This window comes from Populus nigra, chromosome 6, assembly GCF_951802175.1.
Source record: "Populus nigra chromosome 6, ddPopNigr1.1, whole genome shotgun sequence".
NCBI lineage: Eukaryota > Viridiplantae > Streptophyta > Magnoliopsida > Malpighiales > Salicaceae > Populus > Populus nigra.
The window spans coordinates 12,171,326-12,195,320 of NC_084857.1; the positions used below are offsets into that span (position 1 = coordinate 12,171,326).

The following is a 23,995-nucleotide window of genomic DNA, read 5'->3' on the forward strand; positions in this document are numbered from 1 at the left end:
GACCTTTGTGCTTCGCGATTTTGAGTAACACAGACCTCATTGTTAGAGTGTATTTAAAAATATGGTAACGATCATAATTTAAAGTATTTTTATTTAGAAATATATTAAAATTAAAATTTTTTATTTTAAAAAAATTATTTTTGACATCAGCACATCAAAACGATATAAAAACATAAAAAAAATTAATTTTAAGTAAAAACGTTTAAATTTTGGAGGAACGCAGTTTGAACCGCATTTCTAAACAGGCTCGGGTGTTTGAGAGTGTGGTTGTGGTTGTGGTTGTTTTTCAAAGTATTTTTTATTTATAAATGTATCAAAATAATATTTTTTTTATTTTTAAAAATTTATTTTTGATATTTAGGTATCAAAATATTCTGAAAACAATAAAAAAATATTAATTTAAAGTAAAGAAAAAAATTAAAAAAAAATCGATTTTTTTTTAAATACTTTTGAAATATAAAAATATGATATTTTAAAGTATTTTTCACTCATAAATAATTCAAAATAATTTTTTTCATGGGGCTTTAATAATATAGTTATTTGTTTGACATTCTTTTTACTGAAATAAGTGGTAATGTTGACTACAACAGCATATGGCTGCCAGGTGATGGTATGAAAGGGGAAGCTTTGAACATTCTTCAAGTTATGAATGTTATGTTTATTCTTCCCTGTCTAGGTTCAGAAACAAGAGAATGTGTGTGCACTGCAGGATAAATGTGCTACTGTTATGTTTACTCTGTTTGTCACCATGCCTCTCAGTTACTTCATTACTTTCTTGTGCATGGTTGTGTAGGTTTGTGTAGGTTGATCAAATTTTTTTTTTTTTATTTTTAAAAAATTATTTTTGAAATTAACGTATCGAAATAATCTAAAAATACAAAAAAAAGTAATTTAAAAAAAAATAAAAATTTATGTTTTTTCAAAAACACTTTTAAAACGTAAAAACAAACAGGGTTTAGTGTAGGTTGGTCAAAATGTATATTTTTATTTTTTATTTATAATTATTTTTTATATTTTTATATTATTGTGTTGGGCTGAATTTAAAATATATTTTATTTTAATATATTTTTTAATAAAAAAACATTTTAAAAAAATTCTGAATGCCCTTCACCAACCCCTACTTAAGTTTGATTGCCTACTGCATACAAACTAATGCATTAACTATTTCTTCGAGTACATGATTACATGGAGTTGTTTTAATTTGAACATAATTTTTATTTTACCATTTTATTATAAATGGAAAAATGTATAATATTAACAAATTTTCCAGTTTTCTGGGTCGAAAAAATTCCTAGAAACTTTAACAAATGGAAATGTTTAAAACTTTAAAGTTTAAACTATTGGGGAAGAAAAAATTAAAAAAAAAATGAAAAGTAAACTCTGCTATTGAACACACCTGTTTCCGAGCCCAAGGCATGAGTGGTTTTTATGGGTTGGGCTCCTTGGCTTGGTAGTCTAGACCCATGAACTCCCAGCACTCCTTGATTTTTTTTAAAATATATATATTTAAAAATAAACTTTAATTTAAATAAAGAATTATAATGATATTTTATAAAAAAAAAATTTACTAAAACCCTTTCTTTTCATAAGAGGTTTTTTTTTTTTTCAATGAGCACATGTGAAGAAATAACTCTTTTTTTCATATAACTTATTATTATTTTCTAGTCTTATCCTAGGTATTCAACTATAATTTTTTTATTTTTATATTTAAGATGATTTTTGAATTTTTTTTAAGATGGTAACGGTTTTTTAATAATTACATCGACCAAAAAAAGTTTATTTTTAATTATATCTTTAGCATAAATATCAAGTAAGGTAATCTTGACTCGATACGATACTAAAATCTAGGAATTTGTTGAATATAAATTTTTTCATTACAACAACTTCAACTTTTAACTTTTTATTCAAAACTTTTCAAAGTGCTATTGTACTCTTAATTTAACTACACACATCATATTACTTACGTGTTTAATATGTTCAAGATATAATTTTTTAACATAAAATTACTTTACTTTCATACGTTCAAATCTATAAGAATAATACAGTCGAATTCATTGTGCTAACAACTTTGATGCCTTTTTCAACAAGAAATTGGTCAAGTTCAAGGTGGTAATTTAAACTAATATTTTATGTTGTCATCTTTTTTTATAAAGATAAAGTTATCGTTTTTATATATTCCAACCACTAAAATAATTTATCTTGGTGTCCACATGTTTCATTTAAAGGGGATAGCTTGATGGTGATTTTTTAAAATCTCAACAATATATTAAAAAAATAGATTAAAGTCGAGGAAGAAAGCCTAACTTAGTTTTATTTTGTGTTTTGGGACTATTCTTGGGGTTTTTTGGGTTGATAAATTGATTTATAAGTGTTTTAAAGGTGTTAATGAGATTTTTTTTGGGTTAAAATGGGTTACAAAATTGGGGGGAGTAGGTTTGCCTTGATTTCCCAGCAACCAATATGGTGTCCAGAATATAGACAGACAAACGAGATGTATGCTTTAGTAAGCGACATGTTGTCTAATTATATTTTTTCAAAACAATAACAACGGAGGACTTGGCATCTACTCTTAAAAATAAAAAAAATACAAGGCCCATGTGTGCATGCCTGGGCTCTTTTTTCTAGTGGTCTGGACACGCTGGGGCGCAAGGTCCACTTGCCTTCGCTCTTTTCTATGACTTTTTTTTTAAAATTTTTTTGTTTAGGTGCATAATAAATTTAAGAAGAAAAATATTAGACCCGATTCAATCCTTGGGGTAAATCAAAGTTTGAACGAGTTAAGACACGACATCTAAACCTTTTTTTGTTTTTTGTGTAATGGGTTATTAAGGGGGAAATGGGTTTGCCTCAATTTTCTAACCATCATTGTGATGATCAGGATCTAGGTAGACAGACGACTTGTCATATGCTTCAGCAAATAGTGTGTCGTCTAATTATGTTTTTTTTTCTCAAATAATAATGGCAGACAATTTGTCATCTGCTCTTTAAAATAACAACAACAAAATATAAGGCCCAGGTGTGCACACCTAACCTCTCTTTTTTTAGTGGCCTGAATGTGTTGGGTTACTAGGTTCGCTTGCCTTAGCTCTTTTCTAGGATTTTTTTTAAAAAATATATTTTTTTTTTTGCATGATAAATTTAATAAAACAAATATTAGACCCGACTTGGTCATTGAGATGAATCAAAGTTTGGATGAATTCAGACAACTTTTAGATATATATTTTTTTATTTAATGGGTTTTTAAGGGGAAAATGAGTATGCTTCAATTTTTAGCCAGGATACTATTATAGTGGCCAAGATCTGGACAGATAGATAATATGTTATCGAATTATTTTCTTTTAAAAAATAGGAGTGGATGTAAAATCATCCACCCTTTAAAAATAAAAAGAAAATATAAAAGACCCAAATAAACATGCCTATTTTTTTTTGCAATTTTTGATATTCTTTGTTATGATGCATAATAAATTTTTAAAAAAATTATTAGATCTAATTTGATTTCTGCTCCAATTTTAAGTTTTGACAGGTCGAGATACAATATCTAGATAATTGTTTTTCATTCATTTGGTGTATTTTCCTCTTATTTTTTTTTAAAAAATTCATTTTAACTCTTTGTTGACTTTAATTTTTTTATTTAACTTAAAAAAATACATTTAATTTAAAAATATATGTCTAATTAAGATTATGTTCATGATCTAGATTATAAATTTTATCCTTTAATTTAAGTTGACAGTAGTTAATACAATATGATATATTTTTAAATTTTATTTTCAATTTTATTTTTGATTTTCTTCTATCCAATCATTAATCAAGACACATTTAATGTCCAACAAAAAAATAAAAATAAATTATGGAATCGAATTAACTTATTATGATAATGTGCATTATTCATATTCCGTTATTAGGAATAGTTTGACCGAATAGTCTACAGAGTCTCCAACAACGCTACCAAGGATTTCTTTCTTTAAATATATAGACTGTGGTGTTGAGAATAACACGGCAAGGAGTTTACAATCAACTTGTCTCTTTCTTTTTCATGTATTTTTAGTGTAATTACTTTATTTATTTGGATTTTTTTTATCTCTTGAATGTGACCGCTCTACTTTTTTTTTTCTTTGAGGACAGTAAAGACAATGAAAATTTGAAACTGACTAGAAAAATAATTTAAATAACTAAATCAATATTTTCTAGGTTTAATTTAAGAGTATTTTCAGACATTAATTCATTATAACAAGCTGACCATTTTACAGAATCCAGCATGCAAGATAACTCAATTCAATTACTAAATATAAAATTACGATTGATTTTGTGAAATTACATGTTTAGGCTTTGCCTCATTTATTTGTTTATAGATATATCCTCAACAAGTTTTAAGAGTCCATTTGTTTACGCGACTGCGTTTTAAGTATACCTCAGATTTAAGTTGTTTGGTAAAGTAAAAAACAGAATTTACTGTTTATGAACCTATTGATTACTGCGTTTGCAACGCAAGGGGAGAAAAAGCAGCTCCAAGCTGCTTTTTACAGCACAGTAACCAGAGGCGCGCAACTTTCTTCTTCCAGTAACCAAAGGCGCGCAACTTTTTCTTCTTCTTCCAGTTAGCATAGGCGCGCAACTTCTTTTTCTTCTGCACTTCCATGTCTCCACTGTTCACGTGAACAATGAAGAAATGAAAGTGAAGAAGAAGAAGAAGGAGAATGAGGGGCTGGGAAAATAGGGAAAAAGTAGCTAGCTTTGTCACCCAACTCCAGCATGCAGACACGGAGGAACAGAATAGAGAAATATCATGAGAGGAGAAAGAGCATAACAGATGAATAGCTAGAAAAGTGCACGACTTTCATCTTCATTCCCTCCCGCTTTGCTTTTATCAACATTACACTATTCAAGTGAATTTTAATTCACTTGAACAGTGTAGCAACACGTGTGAATTTAGTACACGCGTGTTGCTTTGCCCAGCCGAGTCACTGGCTTGGGCCAGTGACCGAGCCAGGCTGGTTAGGTTTAGCCCAGCCCATATAGGTCGGACCGGGTCCGATCTAAACCTAAATTCATTGACCCGTCCCAAACCTAAATTCATTGAACCGAGTGAATTAATTATATATAAAATAATTAATATATATATTATTTTATAACCTCAATTTGAAAAGTATTTTTTTAACCAAACACATTAAATTACTTTTTATTCAACCTCAATTTCAACCACAGTTTTAACCAAATATATATTTTTCTAAACCAATCTCAACTAAAAGTATTTTTTATAAAATAACTTTTTTTAAATCACAACCACAACAGCTACTAACAATACCAAACGCATTCTAATTCTCTAGTACATATTTTGTCACGTGGAGTTTTTATTTTATTTTAAATTACACGTGTTTTCTTGTTATCTATATAACAACTAGTTTATTATTTTTCATTTTTCCTCGAAAAACGCAATTTCAAAATTACGATTATCTACAATAGCGTATAAAACTGTTTAGCGATATACTTTGGTTTTCCATTTCTTTTTGTTGGGAAGTGATATTTTGAAAAATTACCCCTACATATCATTATTTACCGTGCGCCGATGACTCCCGATCCAACGGCTCACCTTCCATACAAACCCCTTCAAATAGCACAATCCTCGTCAAACCTCTTTCCAGCAATCACAGCCCACCTCATCAAATTCTCTTTCCATTTTAAAATTGCGTCACTCACCGTAGATAACATCCAATCCAGCGGTCTTAATTAAATCACCCAACACCCGCGCAGAGCGATCCGCGTCGAGCCGATTCCCACCAATCACAGCTCCCCTTTCTCATTTCCCCTCTCCTATATATCCCCACCTCTTTTTTTCCCAACAAAGAGCATCATTTCGACACAACTAGATCTCAGCCTCTAGATTTATTAATTCTCTGTAATCAATCATGCCCTCTGCCGCCGTTAAAGCTCCGTCGAAGGCCAAAGCCAATCCTTCAAAATCGAAGAAACCTCCAACACCAGCAGCATCTGCTGCTGGTGCCAAGAAGCCTAGAGCCTATCCTACTTATCACGAGGTAATCGATTGATCAATCATAAAACAACAACTTATTCGCTAATCACAGTGCAATTGTGAAGTGCTGATGATGTATTTGTGTTCTTGGTGGTTGCAGATGGTGAAGGAGGCACTTGTGGCTTTGAAGGAGAGAACTGGATCGAGCCAGATCGCGATTGCTAAGTTCATCGAGGAGAAGCAGAAGTCAAGCCTCCCTGCAAATTTCAAGAAGCTGCTGCTTGTTCAATTGAAGAAACTTGTTGCTAATGGCAAGCTTGTTAAGGTCAAGAACTCCTTCAAGCTCCCTCCTAAATCTCCCGCTACTGGTGCAGCTGCTATGAAGAAAGCGGCTCCTACCAAGCCCAAGCCCAAGCCCAAGGCTGAATCTAAGCCGAAGAGTGCACCAGTGAAACGCAAGGTTGTGGCTAAGCCGAGCCCGAAGAAGGCGGCGAAGACCGAGGCTGTTAAGTCACCAGCGAAGAAGGCTGTTGTTGCGGTTAAGAAGAAGACTCCGGTGAAGAAGGTTGTTAAGAAGCCAAAGAGTATTAAGTCACCGGCGAAGAAGGCCGTTAAGAAAGCGGCGAAGTGAAAGTAGTTAGTTTGTTTGGATGGAATGGCAGGATTGTAAATTTAGGGTTTGGTAAGGGTTGCTTTGGGTATAGAATAGTCAGGTTTTCAGGAGAAACAATTTCGATGCAATTCAATTCCTGTTTGAATGAAATTTGCTTTAATCTTCCAGTTGTTTTACGAAATCAGTTGATTAATTAAAGGTATCTCGGTTTGAATGAAATTTGCTTTTGATCACACATTCTATGATTTTTTCTTAGAAATATATTAAAATATTATTTTTTATTTTTTAAGATTTATATTTTATATTAAAACATATAAAATTCAAAACCATCCAAAAAAAAACACACACAATTAATTCATTAAAAAAAAATAAGATTTTTTAGAAGCTTTACATCCTAAGAAGATCACTACATCTTCCATAATGATAAAACTATTGTTCAAAAATTTAAGCTACGACTGAAACATTCTATACGGAGAGTAGTATTTACAATGTAATTCATCTAAAACAAACCCTAGCTCGCAAACAGAGTATATATTTCGAATCTCTTAACCCCCACCGTGAAAGACAGCAATGATGAGGAAAAGGAAGAGATATATGGAGGGGATGGTGCCACCAACCTGTGATTGTCTGCAAAGGGAACACAGCTCACTTCAGCCCCAGTTCTCACTTTTTGCATTTCTTGCAAGCAATACCTGAACTTGTATCTGTCTAAACTCCTAACATTTTCATCTCTTTAGCTTTCAATCTCAAATCTTCTTCAGAAGGTATGTTGCCACCACCCTTCAATGTTGCCCGCCACCATGCCATTAGCTCATCCTGCAAAATGCACCAGACAGGTTGAGCCACCGCTTACAAAAGTAGAAAGATGCAAAGCAACGTTGGAGTCTTTGGTATGATTTGCACAACTGATAGGGGTAGGAATGTGAGCTCAATCGAAAACATGAAAGCGGAATCTGAAGGTCCATACTTAAATAGCCATTATATTAATGATAGTATTACTTCTTCTACTAACAAACAACAGGTTTTCTGTATTTGAAGGGCTCGTAAATGATCTGAACTATGTTGGGTGAGAATGCAGTGGCATAACATCAAAGACTCAAACTGTCTTCATGAGGAGATTCCATCAAGCAATTGCAGATTCAATCATACAAATCATCAATGAAGGAGACCATTTCAATGCTACATGATCTAAATTTATACATCAAAGTTGGAATTGAAATCGCTAGATTACATTACGCGCAAACTCGTTTCCCGGGTCACACTTTTACCTCAGTGAAATCTTGGTTGGAGATGCATTGACTCTCAACCAAATATTTGATCCCACCTACATTGACAGCAATAGAATTTTTGGACTTCTGTGTTGAACTCTCACTCTCAACCCCTGTATGATCAGAAGAAATAAAGAAGGAAAAGAGGGTGAGTTGACACCAGAAAAAGGAAGCTAATTCATGACAAATATGCAACTCATCTACCTACCATAGACTGGTGAAAGGGCAAACAATTTCGGCTTACCAGTTATGCAGGCTACATAATATCCAGTTCCCCCTAGTCCCTGTTCCCACTTCCCAAGTCGCAAGCGCAGAAAAAAGCCATCAAGTCGTGAGGGTGCTGTGTGAGAATCCATCAATCTGGTGCCCGTGCAAGCAACACAGAAAACATCAATAAACAGATTCAAAGCAAACAATTCCCACTAGAATAAAAGTCCAAGGCTCTGATGAATATTGCTAAGCCCAGTTTATTTCTTGAAAGTCAGTATTGAGTTTTCTGTCATATCAGCACTGATAAGTCGTTCTTTTAAGGGAAACAGGCATAAATGAGAAGCGGGACTACATTTATAATCATCTCGCAACTGAGTTTTCCAGAATGATTATCAATTGCCTTAAACGTGCGGAAAGATAACTAAGATTTGGTTCAAGAACAAAAAGTCTACATAATTTGTTATCATAAAGAGGCACAAACATATTTGGGATCACACAATCAATCCACTTTATTCAACCAACATTTTACATGGAGGGATACCGACAGAAGAGGAATAAAAGGCTACTAAATTTACTCCCCGGTGATATTGACCATGCAGGGAGCTGTAGCATAGGCAGAAGGCCATCTGAGCAATTCAAGATATGAAGGACAGTACTGTGGTAGAACTATCATAACTTAAGCAGGCTGGTACTCTCATTCTATGTCTAGTAACTCTTCTTTTGCTCCTGACACTCTCTTCCTCAGCCATAATCATTTCTCCTTTTTTCTTCCCTGTGCTTCACCAACGCAATATCTAATACATCAACTTCTTGGTTTTAACTTATTGCATAAGTTCTAAAGTATGTTACCTCATAAAAATTCTACCAATAGGATTCTTATAGTCACTATCCTGAGCTCCTCGCTAATTGTTCCTTGGAATTAATTTTCCAAGAAGGTCACTCAAATTTTGTTCGAGTTCAAAAATTACGGAAGCTAACAAGAAGAAGAAAGAGGTCATTCTTCAATGGTCCTGACCAACACTACAAACAGATTACAGTTTGATCAGCAGCAGAAGGTAAAACAGTTATCTAAATGCCATCATCTTGCTACAGGGTCAGACTCTCTACCATAAAACAATGTTGCAGAAACAAGCTTTAAAGATATGCAAGTGAAAAATTGAGAAAAACAGATTTGGAAGTGGGAGTGCAAATGCTAAAATCATCCGCCAAAGTAATATGACGAGAAAGTAGAAGAGTAGATAGAATTAACATGGACAGACCAATAAGAGAGATGCCAAGCCAAGGCATTTCAAAATTAGCAACTCACGAATTTTGTTGTTTAAATCTGTCAAACTCAGTTTATCTTTAGGCAAATGGGGCTTTATTGTCCTTACCAGCAGTTACTAGATTTTCTGCATAAATTGACAGGCATACAAACTTCCGCCTCAGACTTAGTTTTTATTATTGATAAAATAAGTCGGATGCTGGAAACCAGAGAGGCATGTCTTCCCAGCTCCAACAGTAAACAAGATGCTGTGATGAACAAACACTGCCTATTACAGGTCTAAACAACTACAAAAAAGCTCAATCAATGGTTAAAACAACCTTCAAGTTGTCTCAAACAATCGGAGGAGGGATTCAGATACCAAGTGCTAAAATGTCTCTAGTTATTGCATGTAGGAAAGATCTTGCAAAAATAACAGCGAAAATGACAGGTTAGTTGGTATGATCTACTTACTTGAGAATAACTGCTCGAGATAAACGAAGCATTTTCACTGCATCAAAAATTCCCTTGGGTCCGTCTGATATCTGGCTATCAACAAAATTACTCAAAGGCATGGCCTGATTTTCTTTCAACTTCTTTTTCCCAGAGCTCGAAACTGTTGGGAAACCAGTGTCTTTTCCAAACAGTTTCATATTCAAATTCATTTTCCCAGAGGAAAAAGCTTCATTCAATTTCTCATTGCAAACTGGAGGCGCATGAGCAGTTGGCAATTGACCATACTTGCCATCTGACTGCTTTGCATCGTCTTCATTTCTTGGATTAAGCAGAGTTTTACCGGGGCTGCATTCATGGACAAAAGAGGCGCCATATTCTGCTTGATATCTTGTGCTTGAAGAGGCATTGGGACATGCAAAAGCCCAATGATTTGACTGGAAACATCTTATGCACACACAAGGCAATTCTTTTGCTCCGTTATACAAATTAACATTTCTTAGAAGACCTTCAAGCTCACTATCTGGTATCTCTGGACAATCTCGCACATGGTGACCTTTTATGCCACAAAAGAAACATGCCAGGTTTCCATGAACAGAATCATCCGTATCATACGACGGCATGATGTGCTTGAGGGCATCCAATCTCCTTGCAAAGACAGAAGCCATGGCCTCTGAATTTCTGAATCTTGAAAAAGGCAAGATAGGATTCAGTTTACATATGGACTTCTCATCATCTTGTCCATTTACCTCATTTATGCCAAATGAAACTTCAGTACTCGTAGCACAATTTTGCATGTATACCGGGTCCTCATTGGAGTGCTCCTCCTCCCTAGCCATCACAATTTTATGATGGAAAGAAGTATGATGGTTCTGCCATTGAGCATTCAGCCTCATGCTATCAGTGGAGCTGTCAAGAGCTTCGCCAGCACTTCTGTTGCAAGGATCCGTGTTTGACAAGGGACCAGAACTTTTTGGAGTCAACCGAGTGATCCACGAGCTTGTGAGTGGGTCACTTTTGTACCTAGAATTGTTAGCAGGCTTGCCTTCAGATGGCAGTTCAGCATCTATGTTCTCGGCACTGTTTCTCTCACGTTTACACAGAGAGGAATTGGAGCTTGTCCCGTTTTTCTCCTTATCAGTTGCCAAGTTGTATAAATTTCTGTTCTCTGCATAGTTGCTCCTGTTGATCACCTGAGCAGAAGCAGTACTGGTGGAAAAAAGTTGGGTCAGGGCCGCTGGAGCTGCACCATTGCCAGATGTCGACTCATTTAACTTGTCATTTGATTGAAGAAACTGTTTGTACACATTGCCAGTCACCATACGACAGGATAATGGAGTAGCATTAGTGTCACAGATCTTGTTGTCCAGCTCAAGTTCTTTAGATTCTTTGGCTTGATTACTGGCGTGCGAAGAGACAATTTCTTGAGTCTTTGTCTTTGGACAATACAATGACTGAAAAATAGAATGAAATCCCGTAGTTTTGCACCCTTTATCCTGGTTTCTATTACATGAAACAAGATTCTTGTCAGGATTCTCATGTCCATGATTATGATTAGCAAGGGTAATTGCAAGGGAAGGTGCCTTATCTTCTTTTGATTTTCCGAACCCCTTCATCATGTTTGAGATCCAATTCATGAATGAACTATCTTGTTTAACAAATGAAGAGGAGCCGGGACTTTCATGAATTTTTGTTTTGACACTTTTGCTCCCAGCACACAACTGTGGATCAAGGTTCCATCGCTTTTTGCCAGATGAAAATAACCCAGCACTGTTGCAACTTTCAACACTTTCATGACTGTCATCCTCCATATGCACTCTTTCATCTAGATCTCCATAAGATAAAGCCTTATCCCTGCCTGTCATCTGATACCCTTGGGTTCTGCTGTTTGTGGGAAACTTGGCCTTGCCTTTCATCTGATACCTCTGGGTTCTGCTGTTTGTGGGAGACTGTTTAATCCCACGATTATTGTCCCTAGAAAGTATCTCATCACCCTGCTGAGAGCTATTTTGGACTTCTTGGGCAGATGCTGATCCTACAATCTTAGTTGCCACATCACAGACATTTTCACCATGTGGAGTTTTTATATCATTCTCTGCAGTTGACTCCAGTTTTTCCAGAGGACAGATGTAGGGACCAGTCTCCACCTTATTTTCTCTCTCCTTTTCCATGCATGAAGGTGATTCAAAATTTTCTCTTCCTGAGGATGGTGCTTGCATTTTAATGTCATAAGATTCACATTCTTTCACTGAGCAAACTTGTGAGGTCGAAACATTTTCTGTCTGTAATGTGTGAATCCCGTCACCAACATCTCTAATTCTGACAATAGGTTCCTCGGAAGTCGGATCATTCTTTGCCACATCCAGGTTCGGTCCAGCTGTTTAAATTGAAAAAAAGAAGAAAATCACTGTCTTGTCAGGAATGAGAAAATGGAAGCACGAGAAAGCAGTTCTTCACACACCAAAAAGAAACAAAAAAAGATGATAAAATAAAAGTTCCAGTAATTCTAGACAGGTTTCATCATGTACTAGATAGGAATTTTTATAGGTCGACATTCACCAATACATAATACATTATATCTGCAAGGAATTCATAGTTACCTATTTTGATTTCATGTCTAGATTCACTTAACGGAAACATGCTTGTATCACTGGTAACAAATTTAGTGGAATTGTCTCTTCCAGCAACTTCACTGTTCACATCAGATGCACCAAGAGGTGTCCAGAAATATTCTTTACTGATAGGTTTGTCAGTACTTGATCCACTTACCATATTACTTGGGCCTGCACCCCATAACAGAGAGGGATTTTTGTAGGAGAAGCTTCCATCAGCGCATTTAAGACACAAACCTTTCTGTGGAGACCAAACTAGTTCAGACAGGGCATTGGTGGCCGCAAATGTCTTGTCTACACTTGAACCTGCATTTGCACCTGCACCTGAATCATTCTTCACTCTTCTCTCAAAGCACTGATCAGTCACAGGTTCTATGTTTTTATCATCTGCATTCATCTTTGTTGGATGAACTCTTCAGTGGGCAATCCTGAAATGCCAATCAGGTCCAGGTCAGACTTCTCCATGGTGCAAAACTGTCTACACAAAACAACGAAGCAAATATATGTTACTGCGGACCTTGGAGAGGCAACAATCACAAGATGAAGCATAAGATAAAATTTTCTGGAAAAGTTAGTGAAATAATATTGTTTCAAAATGAAATATGAATTTAGAAGATTCTTGAAGGGCTAAGTACTCATTAATGATAAGTCAAAAAGAATATGAAGAGTAGGCGGTTTTTTTACAGAGTCAATAAAATCATGCCATTTATCAACTGTCACATAAACCGCAGTACTGCTCCTATAAAATGAGAAACATCCTTACTGATATCGGCAATTTCAAATTGGTGCTAATCTGGAGTGCATGCTACCTAATAGATGGCATAGAGATATGTTTGTATCAAAATCACTATGGATACAACCAGATCCCAAGAAGACTGCCTTGGTGCTTCGAAGCATTTGTCCTATCACGTACAGGATCAGAAATTATCAGTTCACTTTGTATATTAATAAAATTATTCAACTCCCAAGTCAAATAAAATTAAATGGATTAAGTAGGATTCGAATCAAAACCAAAGCATATCTTTGTTTCGTGCAATGGCGAGCTTACTCAACAGAGGGTAACCAGCATTGTAGGACTAGGCAGGGTAATTTCATAAGGTGTTCAGTGGAGTAGCTTACTCTACCGGCAGAGATAACTCATTCTTCCTCCCGCAATCCCTCTCACCCCAAAGAGTGGCAAGTGTAATATGGTCGTTATGATCAATACAGACTAATACTTCTGCACTTACTCTTAAGAGATCCCTAATAGGATGAATCCAGCATTGCTTGGCATACAAAGAACATACACCATATGATTGAATCTCGGAAAACAAAAGGACTTTTAACATTTGTTCCAAAATAATAATAATAAAAAAACCGAAGGAATATTATAATAAAGAACCGAATGATATATATTTCATCTGCAAGATTAGATAAATGCATCAACAAAAGAGGAATTTAAAATCACACAATCATCATCTCAAAACAAGAAGTCTCTAGTATTTAATGCATGAATGAACATATATAATTGGGAGAGGCTTGCATGAAAAGACCATCAAAATTCAAACAAACTCTACTTACAGCTAAAATAATCAATGGCAGTTAAGAGAACCGAAAATGGAAAAAAGAAGAAGAAACTTTGGATTGAATCTTGGAGACCCTCATACCTGACAGTCCCTTAAATCCCTAAAACAAGTAATCTTTCGAGTCCTGATGATCCTATGAAGCACAAGTAGTGCTATATATGCACTTTCTAAACAAGGCTAGACGGTTTGAGTACGTATGGACTTCACTTTTAGAGAGGAAGTACAGGATTTGGTATCCAAATGACAATGCTGTACAAAAGATTACAAAGTGGTCGTCCTGCTACAGAAGTAACATGAAGCACAGACACTGCCTTTTTCTGGATTCTAAAGCATGAGGTTCAGGGAATGCCACGTGGTGACATTGTACGCCAATAATATCCTGTTAAGCGAATGCAAAAAAACAAAATGATCGGGACCAAGAAAATTTCTTTTTTTCTTTTTTTTTCTCTTTTATTTTTAGTTTTATCCTTTATTATTTTATTTTTATAATTATTATATGTTTTGTTTTGAATCATTTAATTTTTCTCTAAACATTTAATTTTTATGTTAAATTTAGTTATATATTTTTTAATTATTATTATTTTTGTTTTGCATTGTTTTTTTATTAAAAAAAATTTTCAATTTCATCCATCGATATTTGTTTGATTAAAAATCTGACTTTTTTGTTTTTCCAAGTTTACATTTAATGGGATCACCCCGGTTTCATGATTCGGGTCATAGTTATGAAAATTTAGCTCAAGTTGATTTCCGTATTTTTTAAAGTATTATTTTGCCAAATTTGTTTTTCCTTTTCTATTTATCAATTTCATGTCTTAGATCATATGTTTAATTTGTTGATTCGAGTTGGATGCCAAGTTGCTCTTGTTATTTTTTTTTTAACAAGTTTTCAAATTTATATTTTTCAAATTGGCTTATAATAGAATTATTAATAGGACTTGAATCTAGGATTTCATATGTTGTGAGCTTTTTAATATTTGACCATGTTTATGATGTTTGTTCAAATTTTTGTAGTTTTTACAGATGTTTTCAATTTCTTCCCCTATGATTTTTTTAATTTGTTCATTATTTTTTTAATTGTTATTTACTTTATTTGAGATTATTTATTTTATTTTTTCATTAAATTGCATCCTCTTTGAATTTTTTATATCAAATTTTATCCTCATTTTATTTGTTGCTTTTGCATGTTTTTTTTTCTATCGATCTCATATTTTAAAATTAAATTGGTTGAAAATTATGCTTGTTGATTGAATCTGAGTTAAAAACTTTTTGGATTTGCCCTTTTTTTTTCTTTTTTTTCTAAATTGATGTTTTTTTTATTTTTTTATTTTTTTTAGTTTGATTCTATTGGATTATCCCTTAATATTCTTTTTTATATTTCATCCCCTACCATTTCTTAATCTATAAATAATCTATCATATTATAAATAATTTTTAATTTCACCCCCTATAATTTTTTAATCTTTCAAGTTTGATCCTAATTGTTTTAATTGCAAGTTTTTTTTTGTTTGGGATACTTTTTTTTTTCAAATTTTATACTCGATGGATTTTTTCCTATCATATTTTAGCCTCATTGTTTTTTTGTTGTTCATTTTCTTTTGTAATTTTTTTTATTAATAGTTTTTTCAATGATTTTATCCTTCAAAATTAAATTGGATAAGATTTAAGTTTATTGATTGAACTTAAATCCATGATTTAAGAAGTTGCAAGTTTTTACATTAGATTAAGTTTAGGTGGTTCACCTGAGTTTACTTTGTTTTTTTCCATTTTTTTACGCTATTGTTTTATGTTTATTTTTTTTTTCATGTTTGAATCTTTTTTTAATGTTTTTCTTTTAATTAGGTTAGTATTGAGTTATTTGATAATTTGAATAGACTCGGATAAGGTTTTTTTTATTCGTTATTTTTTTTTTGTATTATTTAAATTGCTACTTTAATCAATAATTTAAAACTTTGATTTCTTTTGCCCTATCACTTTTTTTATATAAAAAATAATTAACCGACAGCAAGGAAGCGGATGCAGCATATCTCATAATAATATATATATATATATTTAGTAGGTTTGGAGGTTTCAACCTCATCCACAGAGATAGCAAACCAAAAATAAAATATTTTAGTATCTATGCTTTGTTATTCTATGCAGGTTCAAGCGCTCCTTTTGGCATCCAAATCCATGATTGGTATGCTTACAGCATCCATTCCTCACAGTTAAAGTTTTGGAAACTTTAATTAAAAAAAATTCAAACTCAAGTCCCAATCCTGGACCTATGGACGGGAATTTAACTTTATGTCGAGTAAAGTGAAACAAGATATTTTTTAATACAAAATATATTAAATTAATTCTTTATGTTTTGTTTTTATATTTTGTATAAATATATTTAAAAACATTAATTTTTTTATATAAAGTAATTTAAAAAAAACAAAAACCTCTGGAATGACAACCGGGTAAAAAGTTGAAAGATTATCAATAGCCAATCATAACCGTTCAACAAAGGAAAAAGGATCCTTCTTTCTTGACGTTTATAATATTAATAATCTTTTTGAAAGCGGATTCAACCGACTGTCGTTGACGATTCACTGCAACAAAATTAGCTTTTTAGTAACATTTGTTGGCAAAACTTATTAAAATAATTATATATATATATATATATATATATTTAATAGGAACAACTTGATTTATATCTTGGATTGAAACAGTAAAACTAAAAGTTTCCTCTGTTTATTAGTTATTATCATATTTAACAGGAACAGCTTGATTTTTTAAAATTTTTAGCATAGTAAAATAACTAAATTATTGTCTTTAAGACAGCAGTTAATTTAACCGTTCCATGATTCAGCTGGGGGTCATTCTGACAGTGGGACTCCTACGGAGAGGACATCAGCTTTACTGTAATGGCGAGGGTTAGCTAGGGATGTGAGAGAATATGCTCAACTTGTCAGCAATCCAGGTATGGAAATGTGGCTTCAGGACCAGGTTCATCGAATCCTTTGCCTGTTCCTCGAGCAATCTTTTCTGATATTACTGTGGATTTCACTGGTGTTTTGCCTTTATCTCAGGTTAAATCAGTGATTTCTGGTGTAGCAGATCATCGATGAACTGAATATACACATTTTATTAATTAATTTGGCACACCCTTATTCTGCTAGTACCGCGGCTATAAATCTTTTATGGAAAATGTGTTTAAACTCCGTGGATTGCCCAGCCATTATTTGTTTCTGACAGAGATTCAGTGTTCTTGATAATTTTCAAATTGAAAGGATTTGGAGGCAGCCAGTCTTGCTTGGTCTCTTTGTTGAAATTTCAACTCTCGCACTGCACTGGTATAGCGGGTGTCTGTATTCATTACACGTGGTTGATACACCATACAAGCAATCCTTGCAAACCGAACATCATCTTGGACAATAATCACAGCTAGCACTAAACATCAATGAGCTTATACCTCAATTAACACCAGTGATCGGAGCCTTTGATGCACCCCTTTTTTTTTTATATATATATATATATATATATATATATAAAGAAACTGTGACCATGCCTTCTTGATCATAACAAGCTGTAAATGCTGGTATTTGAGAGTTCGATAGCAATTATTTTTTAAAGTATTTTTTATTTAAAAATACATTTAAATATTTTTTTCATTATTTTTTATATTAGCATATCAAAAAGACATAAAAACATAAAAAAATATTAATTTAAAACAAATAAAAAAATAATTTTTTTTTTCAAAAACGCAAAAACCTTGCTGATGTTACATCTCAAATCTCTCACATCATGATTATCAAGCATATAGATGTAGTGGACGGAATGGATTTTCAAATATGATAATATGCCCTTCACTCGTTTAAGTTCCTAGGGTTTGATTGAGAGGGAAGAATAAAACGATAAAACACCCCACAGAAAACTGTCGCTTACAAAACATGACATTATCCCAGTTCTTTCGGCCGGTATCCTAGATTTTTTTTATAAGGTGGCTGATGAACGATCATCCGAACAAGATAATTGACGAGGCTGGATGCCATTGTTAATTTGGCATGCATGTGAACCAAACAGGACGAGACTACATTATTGGGGCCTGGAATGAGTGTTTTACTATTTTTGCACCAAAACAAAACATAGGCTTTGAAACAGCCATTTCCACAATTCTAAGCAACAGTTGACAGCAAGTCACTGTGTCCTAAAGGCTTTTATCCAATCAAGTTCAACTTTGAAATCACCTGGTCCGGATCTAGCACCGGGGATCCCACCACCTGCATTGACGGATAGAGACATGCCGAGAATGCGAGATTGATTCATTTCCATGCTTGCATCTATAACGTTTCCTCTCCATGTTGGCAAATATCGAGCAAGAGGTATCTGAAAAAAAAGTGCAAACCAAAAGGCTTAATGTATTTACTCTACATAAACCTTTACATGTGCACAAGCAACATACTCTTGTGCATATGTCACATTAACAGCACTCAATTCTTAATTTACTAGCAGAGAAAGACCAAGATCAAGCAAACATAAAATACTCCTTCCGATGGGATTCCGTCATGCCCACAAAATAATCTATTTGACAAAATCAGATACCATAAGAGGCTAGGCCACTGATCAATGATTTCTTTTGAGCACAGCAACTATATATTTGCCCTACACACTTACGAATGACCAATATTGATTAATCTTGCATGTAAGGTTATTCCATTAGTACAGGGACAGCATGCCAACTTCAAAACTTCAACGTACCATGTTCCAATTGCAAAAATTCTGCCCCTGGCAATAGTAACGAATAATAATAAAGTGACCCTTGAATGTTTTTTTTGGGAATAAATTTTCTTTATCAGGGGTTAACAGCAAGACAAATGAAAAAGGTTATGATGTGATAATTTCATTGTTTCTTGTGCATCTATAGATTGTAAGCAGGGATGCCATGTTCCCCAAACAGGGGCTTCATAACAGAGAATCTCTAATTCATCATGGACAGATTAATTAAGATCCACAACAGCATGCTACCTACAACAGCCAATTTTTTTGATTATGATGGTTCTTATTCATTATAACTGATTCCTGTAAACAGCATGCTACCTACAACAGCCAAATTTGATATCATGCCTTGGCAAATAAGCAAGAGAAAGAGGGACATACCCTTGCAATATACCAGTTGTCTTTGGGTACAAAAACAAAAGCTTGCCATGAATTATCTTCCATTTGTCCGGGTGAATTCACCCAATTCTCAGTATAAATCTGCATTAGAATCAAATAAAGAGATGGTATAAAACATGCAGTGACCATTAAGCAGCTAACGAAAAAGGCTACAGCAGTTTTCTTACTCTATACCATTACATCAGCAAAGAAAGAACAAACTCACTGTGGATATGTAGCTTCTTCCATCACCTTTAAGCTTTAGAGCTATTGTATCATATGCGTCTAGATCAATGAAACCATCAAACTGCAAATGATTAAAACAGATAAATGTTGTACAGCAGTGTCTAATGTGATATTAAGAGAATGGAAGGATGGGAAAAATGCAAATGAAAATACCACACAATTTTGTTCTATATTTAATTTGAAGCATACTGTCCAGAAGTGAGAAAACTACAAACGAGTGTTCATTAAGAAAAAACATTCTCTTACTCAAAAAATGTGCTCATGACAACAAGATGAAACTATAACCAACCCCCCATGACTTAGGTAACATGGATAAAGAATAACCTTAATCTAGGATCTGTGAATTGAAATAAAGGTCTTTAATGCATTAGGCATTCAGTCATGCTTAGTTTAGTAACTAGGAAACATAAATAGATAAAGAGAGAGAGTGGGGGAGGGGGGGGGGGGGGGGAGGCCACATGGTCCAAAAGTCAGATAATGTTTTCACTTAGTTTTGAGAGTCATACATTTGACATCTGAGAACCCATTATTTAATGTGAAAGAAATGCATTACACACTATATATGCCGCACGTGAGGTGAAAACATAATTGAAAATATTATTCACTATTCACCTTCTTGGACCGCATTCCACAGAAACCACTCCGACTAATATTCCACTTTGAACCCTCAGCTACATCCAATGACAGGTTACCAGAGAAGACTCCTATCAGATAAATTTAAGTTATCAGGAATCACAAGTGAAAAGCATGAAAATTGACAAAAAGTAGTGCTATAATGGAAGAGGTGAAGTTAAAACAGCGTCGGATTCACAAGCTCTAATTTGCAGAGTTGCCACTGGCAGGCATGCAGCATTTTTCTAACAGAAAGCATCAGTTTTCATCAAGTGGCATGAATGTACATGATGCATGGCCAAAAACAACAAAAAAATCCAACTGCATAAGATAGCCAATTACAATTAAAACCAAGTTACCAAATAGCTAGAAGCTTCATGATCTAATAGATTAACTCCGGACTGATCTGTTGTTACAAGTCAAATATGTAACATGTAAGGCAATGAAATAATCACAAGAAGAAGAAATCTGAAAGCAGCAATTGCATTTGAAGTACAATTAATAAGAGATTTAAAATTCACGCAGAGTGTGATCTTCCTCAAGTAAAGAAAACAGCAAGAAACAACATTCAGAATGAGGTAAAGGCAATCCCAGGTTGAAGAGCTTCAGTCTATTAGTTATTTGTGAACTGCACAGATAAAATCCTATTAATTCTTTGCTACAGGCAAACTGGAACATCAAACAATAAAAAATAACTCCCCACCTACTTGATTTTCCATAAAATTGGAGAGAAAAACTGCATAATTCAGCACAAAACATAGTTGGCTTGATTTATGACATCCTTACAAGTCACATCGAAATAAAAATCACACCAACAGTTGCCCTAAAACATTTCCTACATTAACCAAAGCTAATTTGGAAAATGAAGTTATTCCTTCAAAGCTGTATGAATAAGAACCATCCCTAGACATGAAAATTAACAGAAACCCAATATAAGTTTTGGGTCCATAAAAAATGAACACTATGAAGGAGTACACTTGTCAAGTTACATTCGACACATGAAGGACTTGAGATCCCCGTTGTTGAAGAGGATGGACCTTCTATGTGATGTTGCCAAAGGTTGGGAATTCCAAATCTAAATTTCTTTGTTAGTAATTGATTTCAAGAACCACATACTACTTCCCGTTTGAGATTTTCACCCACTGTTGCATCAGACTTTTAAGCACAGTATTAAATGAATACTGAAGTTGAAATAGCAAAGTAATAAACACATGGGTTGGAGGGCCATGGAATCCATCACTTTGGCGAAAATCGTAATGTAACATGTGAAGAAATAACAGGAACAGGCTGATACCTTTTAGTCCATTTCCCTCATCCATGATCTCCAATGACGCTGAGGACGAACCTGAATAAATAAACAACTAAAACTTTAAACAACTAAAACTTTGATCAGTAAAATTGTTGGCTTGATCAGTCTATAGTGATTTACTGCATGCCCAAGACTTTCCCAGTCACAATCATTCAAAAGTATGGTACTAATGGAGGGATTCAAGAAATGATATTCACCCATATACTTCCATAAACTTTCATATATACTAGACAGTACCATATTTTCCTAGTGGAATTGTCTTTTAAAGACATGGAAACAACAGTAATTTCTAGCAATTGAGCTCACTTAACCAATAAATGGATGGTGAAAGCAAATAATTGTTTTTTACCTCCGTACTCAGAATCAGAATAAAGATGCCACTTCTTTAGCTCTTCCCTTGAATTGAAATTAAAAATGAGCCTCTCAGTTGGAGGCATCAAGTCTTCCACATTCCATGTGAGAGCTATAAACATGAAAAATTCTGTGAGTTGTGATCATAACTACAACTTTGCAGTATAGCATAAAGAAACCATTATCAAGCAAAAGAAAAAAAAAATCAAAGGAAGTGCCTTTCTTGGTAGCATCCAAAGAAGCTTGCCAGAGTGATCTAAACCTGGACATCCTTAACAATAATTAATTGGACCTCAAATTTCCTTCCTGCACAAACATAATAGACATTTTAGAGAATCCATTTATTTATGTACAAGGACCAACAAAAACCCATTAAACAGAACCCACAAAACACATTATAACCAGAAAGGAACAAAATTACATCAAATGTGTAGCTACAATTTTGTAATGAAATCTCAATATATTTGATATCAATAAAGCTCATAGCTTTCACTTACAGCAAATGGTTATTTACTTTTTTTTTATTTTGAAAAAAATTGTTAAATTTTTTTACAATTTCTCGTATTTACCTTATCTAATTCCCCTACTTTTTATCTTATTTTTCCAATGAAAAACAATTGCTGAAAGAAAGCATATATATTGACTTTGTACTAGTCTCTGACAACATCTTTTTATGATGGAGCATTACAAACTTATCAAAGATCACATACTTGCTCATAATAAACGTGAGTTACTCTCAATTTGTACATTGCAATCTATATCCTTATAATAAAGATGCATACCATAGAAATATGCATTTTCTAAAATCTTTTGGAAAGTTTCACATGGTATTGGCATTATAAACTCAAAACCATTAAGCTCTTAAGGAATGGCAGAACCACATTTGGATACAGCGAAGAGATTAAAGCTATTTTATCCAAAATCAAATCAAATAATCTTCTATGCAAGAATGTATTTTACCTTAAGCAAGTCCCAGTCACCCTCTAAGTCCTTATACACAACTAGCTGCTGGGAACAAGAACTTTCACCTTCAACACGAAATGGAAGCAAGACCTTTAAAATTCTTCTTAGTGATCTACAAGTTGATATAACCTACTATCCGAAAGAAAAGTTAAGATCAGTGTCCACTAGATAAATTTCTTGACTGCATTGGTTATTTTTCTTCTTCTTCAGATTATAGAGAATTATACTATACATATGTTGTTTTGAGCATATTTACAGAGAGAAAGTTCAAACTTCAAAGCAGCATCTGATGGTAATCATCCTTGTTTTCTACGATAAACACAAAAAGAAACCTAACTGCAACAGTTCCAACCCCCCACCCAGTATAGGATAAAACCATCATTCAAGAGACTTTATTCCAGTAGAAATTGAAGAATAATAAAAACCCAGTTCAAGAAACAACAAACCAATTGGAGTGGGGTAGCTCGTGCAGTGTCGCGTGGATTCACACGTCGGTGAAAATGGGACTTGGACAGCCGGGTCGAGGCCTTCTAAATCTCTTATACTCGTCGGAGATGCTCTCCTCCAGCCGATGAGGGAGATCGGAGATAGGGAACGTGGCTAGCTTGCCGGCGTCTGTTAACGCTGCCGTTGCTGGTGCCCGTTGCGCTACTGACTGCTGTCACTATTTGCTACACGTATAGTGTTTTTGTTATATATATAAATATATTTATAAAATATTTAATTTTTTTAATACAATAATATATATTAACATAAAACATTTATATATAAATAGTATTTTATATTTTATAATTTAATATATACTTTAAATATATATTAATTAATAAATAATAGATATTCATTATTAAATGACCAAAACTTAATAAATAGTTTATAAATATTTAATTTTTTTATTTGATAAATAATAAATAAAATATAAATATTAAAAAATCCAACTGCAGCTTCCCGTTGTCATCCATGGTTGCAGCTGGCTCGGGTTTGGTACGATGTAGCTAAATTAAAATATAGTTTTAAACGCGAGTGACAAATTGAAATATCTTATATAGCAAAATTATATATAAAGTAAGAATTCTTTTTATGGGTAACGACACACACACACACACACACACACACACGTGTGTGTGTGTGTGTGTGTGTGTGTGTTCTCCATTGCTATAAATGATATGCATGCTACAGTATTTGAATTGAATATTTTATTGCTTCTTTAATGCGCTGCTACTATATTGAAGATCTCATTGAAGACAATACGGATGTAAATAAAATAGCGTGCATTTTAAAAACTACGATTAACTTTTAGTCAGCTAAGTTTTAAGGATATATAATTTTAATCAATGTAATGGAGGTTGAGTTCAGTGGTGAGAAAAAAATCAAGAAAAATATTTAAACAAAAAAACCATAAAAAATTAATTGAAAAAACCAAATTTTTTTTTAAAAAAACTGAATTAATTTATTAGAAAACCCAAAA

At 33.7% G+C, this 23,995-nt stretch overlaps 3 protein-coding genes across 11 annotated transcripts; 1 reads left to right on the forward strand and 2 right to left on the reverse strand.

Moving 5' to 3' along the window:
• The first annotated feature begins 5,828 nt into the window (after nt 1-5,828).
• Nucleotides 5,829-6,800, forward strand: LOC133696357 (histone H1.1-like). Its single transcript, XM_062118529.1, has 2 exons — nt 5,829-6,032; nt 6,129-6,800. The coding sequence occupies exons 1-2, from the start codon at nt 5,904-5,906 to the stop codon at nt 6,597-6,599; spliced, it is 600 nt and encodes a 199-aa protein (XP_061974513.1). The 5' UTR covers nt 5,829-5,903; the 3' UTR covers nt 6,600-6,800.
• Nucleotides 6,801-6,913: 113 nt separating this feature from the next.
• LOC133696324 (uncharacterized) lies at nt 6,914-14,230 on the reverse strand. Of its 6 annotated transcripts, XM_062118490.1 has the most exons (7): nt 14,014-14,230; nt 13,131-13,269; nt 12,356-12,845; nt 9,777-12,132; nt 8,094-8,209; nt 7,850-7,962; nt 6,914-7,397 (listed from the first exon to the last, which is right to left on the reverse strand). In XM_062118490.1, the coding sequence occupies exons 3-7, from the start codon at nt 12,762-12,764 to the stop codon at nt 7,290-7,292; spliced, it is 3,102 nt and encodes a 1,033-aa protein (XP_061974474.1). In that variant the 5' UTR covers nt 12,765-12,845; nt 13,131-13,269; nt 14,014-14,230; the 3' UTR covers nt 6,914-7,289. The 6 variants fall into 6 exon arrangements, with proteins under 6 accessions (XP_061974474.1, XP_061974476.1, XP_061974475.1 ...); XM_062118492.1 differs by lacking the exon at nt 13,131-13,269 and having other exon boundaries at nt 12,356-12,795; XM_062118491.1 differs by lacking the exon at nt 13,131-13,269 and having other exon boundaries at nt 12,356-12,841.
• Nucleotides 14,231-17,836: 3,606 nt separating this feature from the next.
• Nucleotides 17,837-23,217, reverse strand: LOC133696115 (probable complex I intermediate-associated protein 30). 4 transcript variants are annotated; one of them, XM_062118167.1, is made up of 9 exons: nt 22,977-23,217; nt 22,528-22,595; nt 21,786-21,873; nt 21,566-21,679; nt 21,202-21,252; nt 19,908-19,999; nt 19,276-19,356; nt 19,053-19,151; nt 17,837-18,281 (listed from the first exon to the last, which is right to left on the reverse strand). In XM_062118167.1, the coding sequence occupies exons 3-9, from the start codon at nt 21,835-21,837 to the stop codon at nt 18,093-18,095; spliced, it is 678 nt and encodes a 225-aa protein (XP_061974151.1). In that variant the 5' UTR covers nt 21,838-21,873; nt 22,528-22,595; nt 22,977-23,217; the 3' UTR covers nt 17,837-18,092. The 4 variants fall into 4 exon arrangements, with proteins under 4 accessions (XP_061974151.1, XP_061974150.1, XP_061974148.1 ...); XM_062118166.1 differs by having other exon boundaries at nt 22,528-22,659; XM_062118164.1 differs by having other exon boundaries at nt 22,528-22,662.
• Nucleotides 23,218-23,995: the final 778 nt, after the last annotated feature.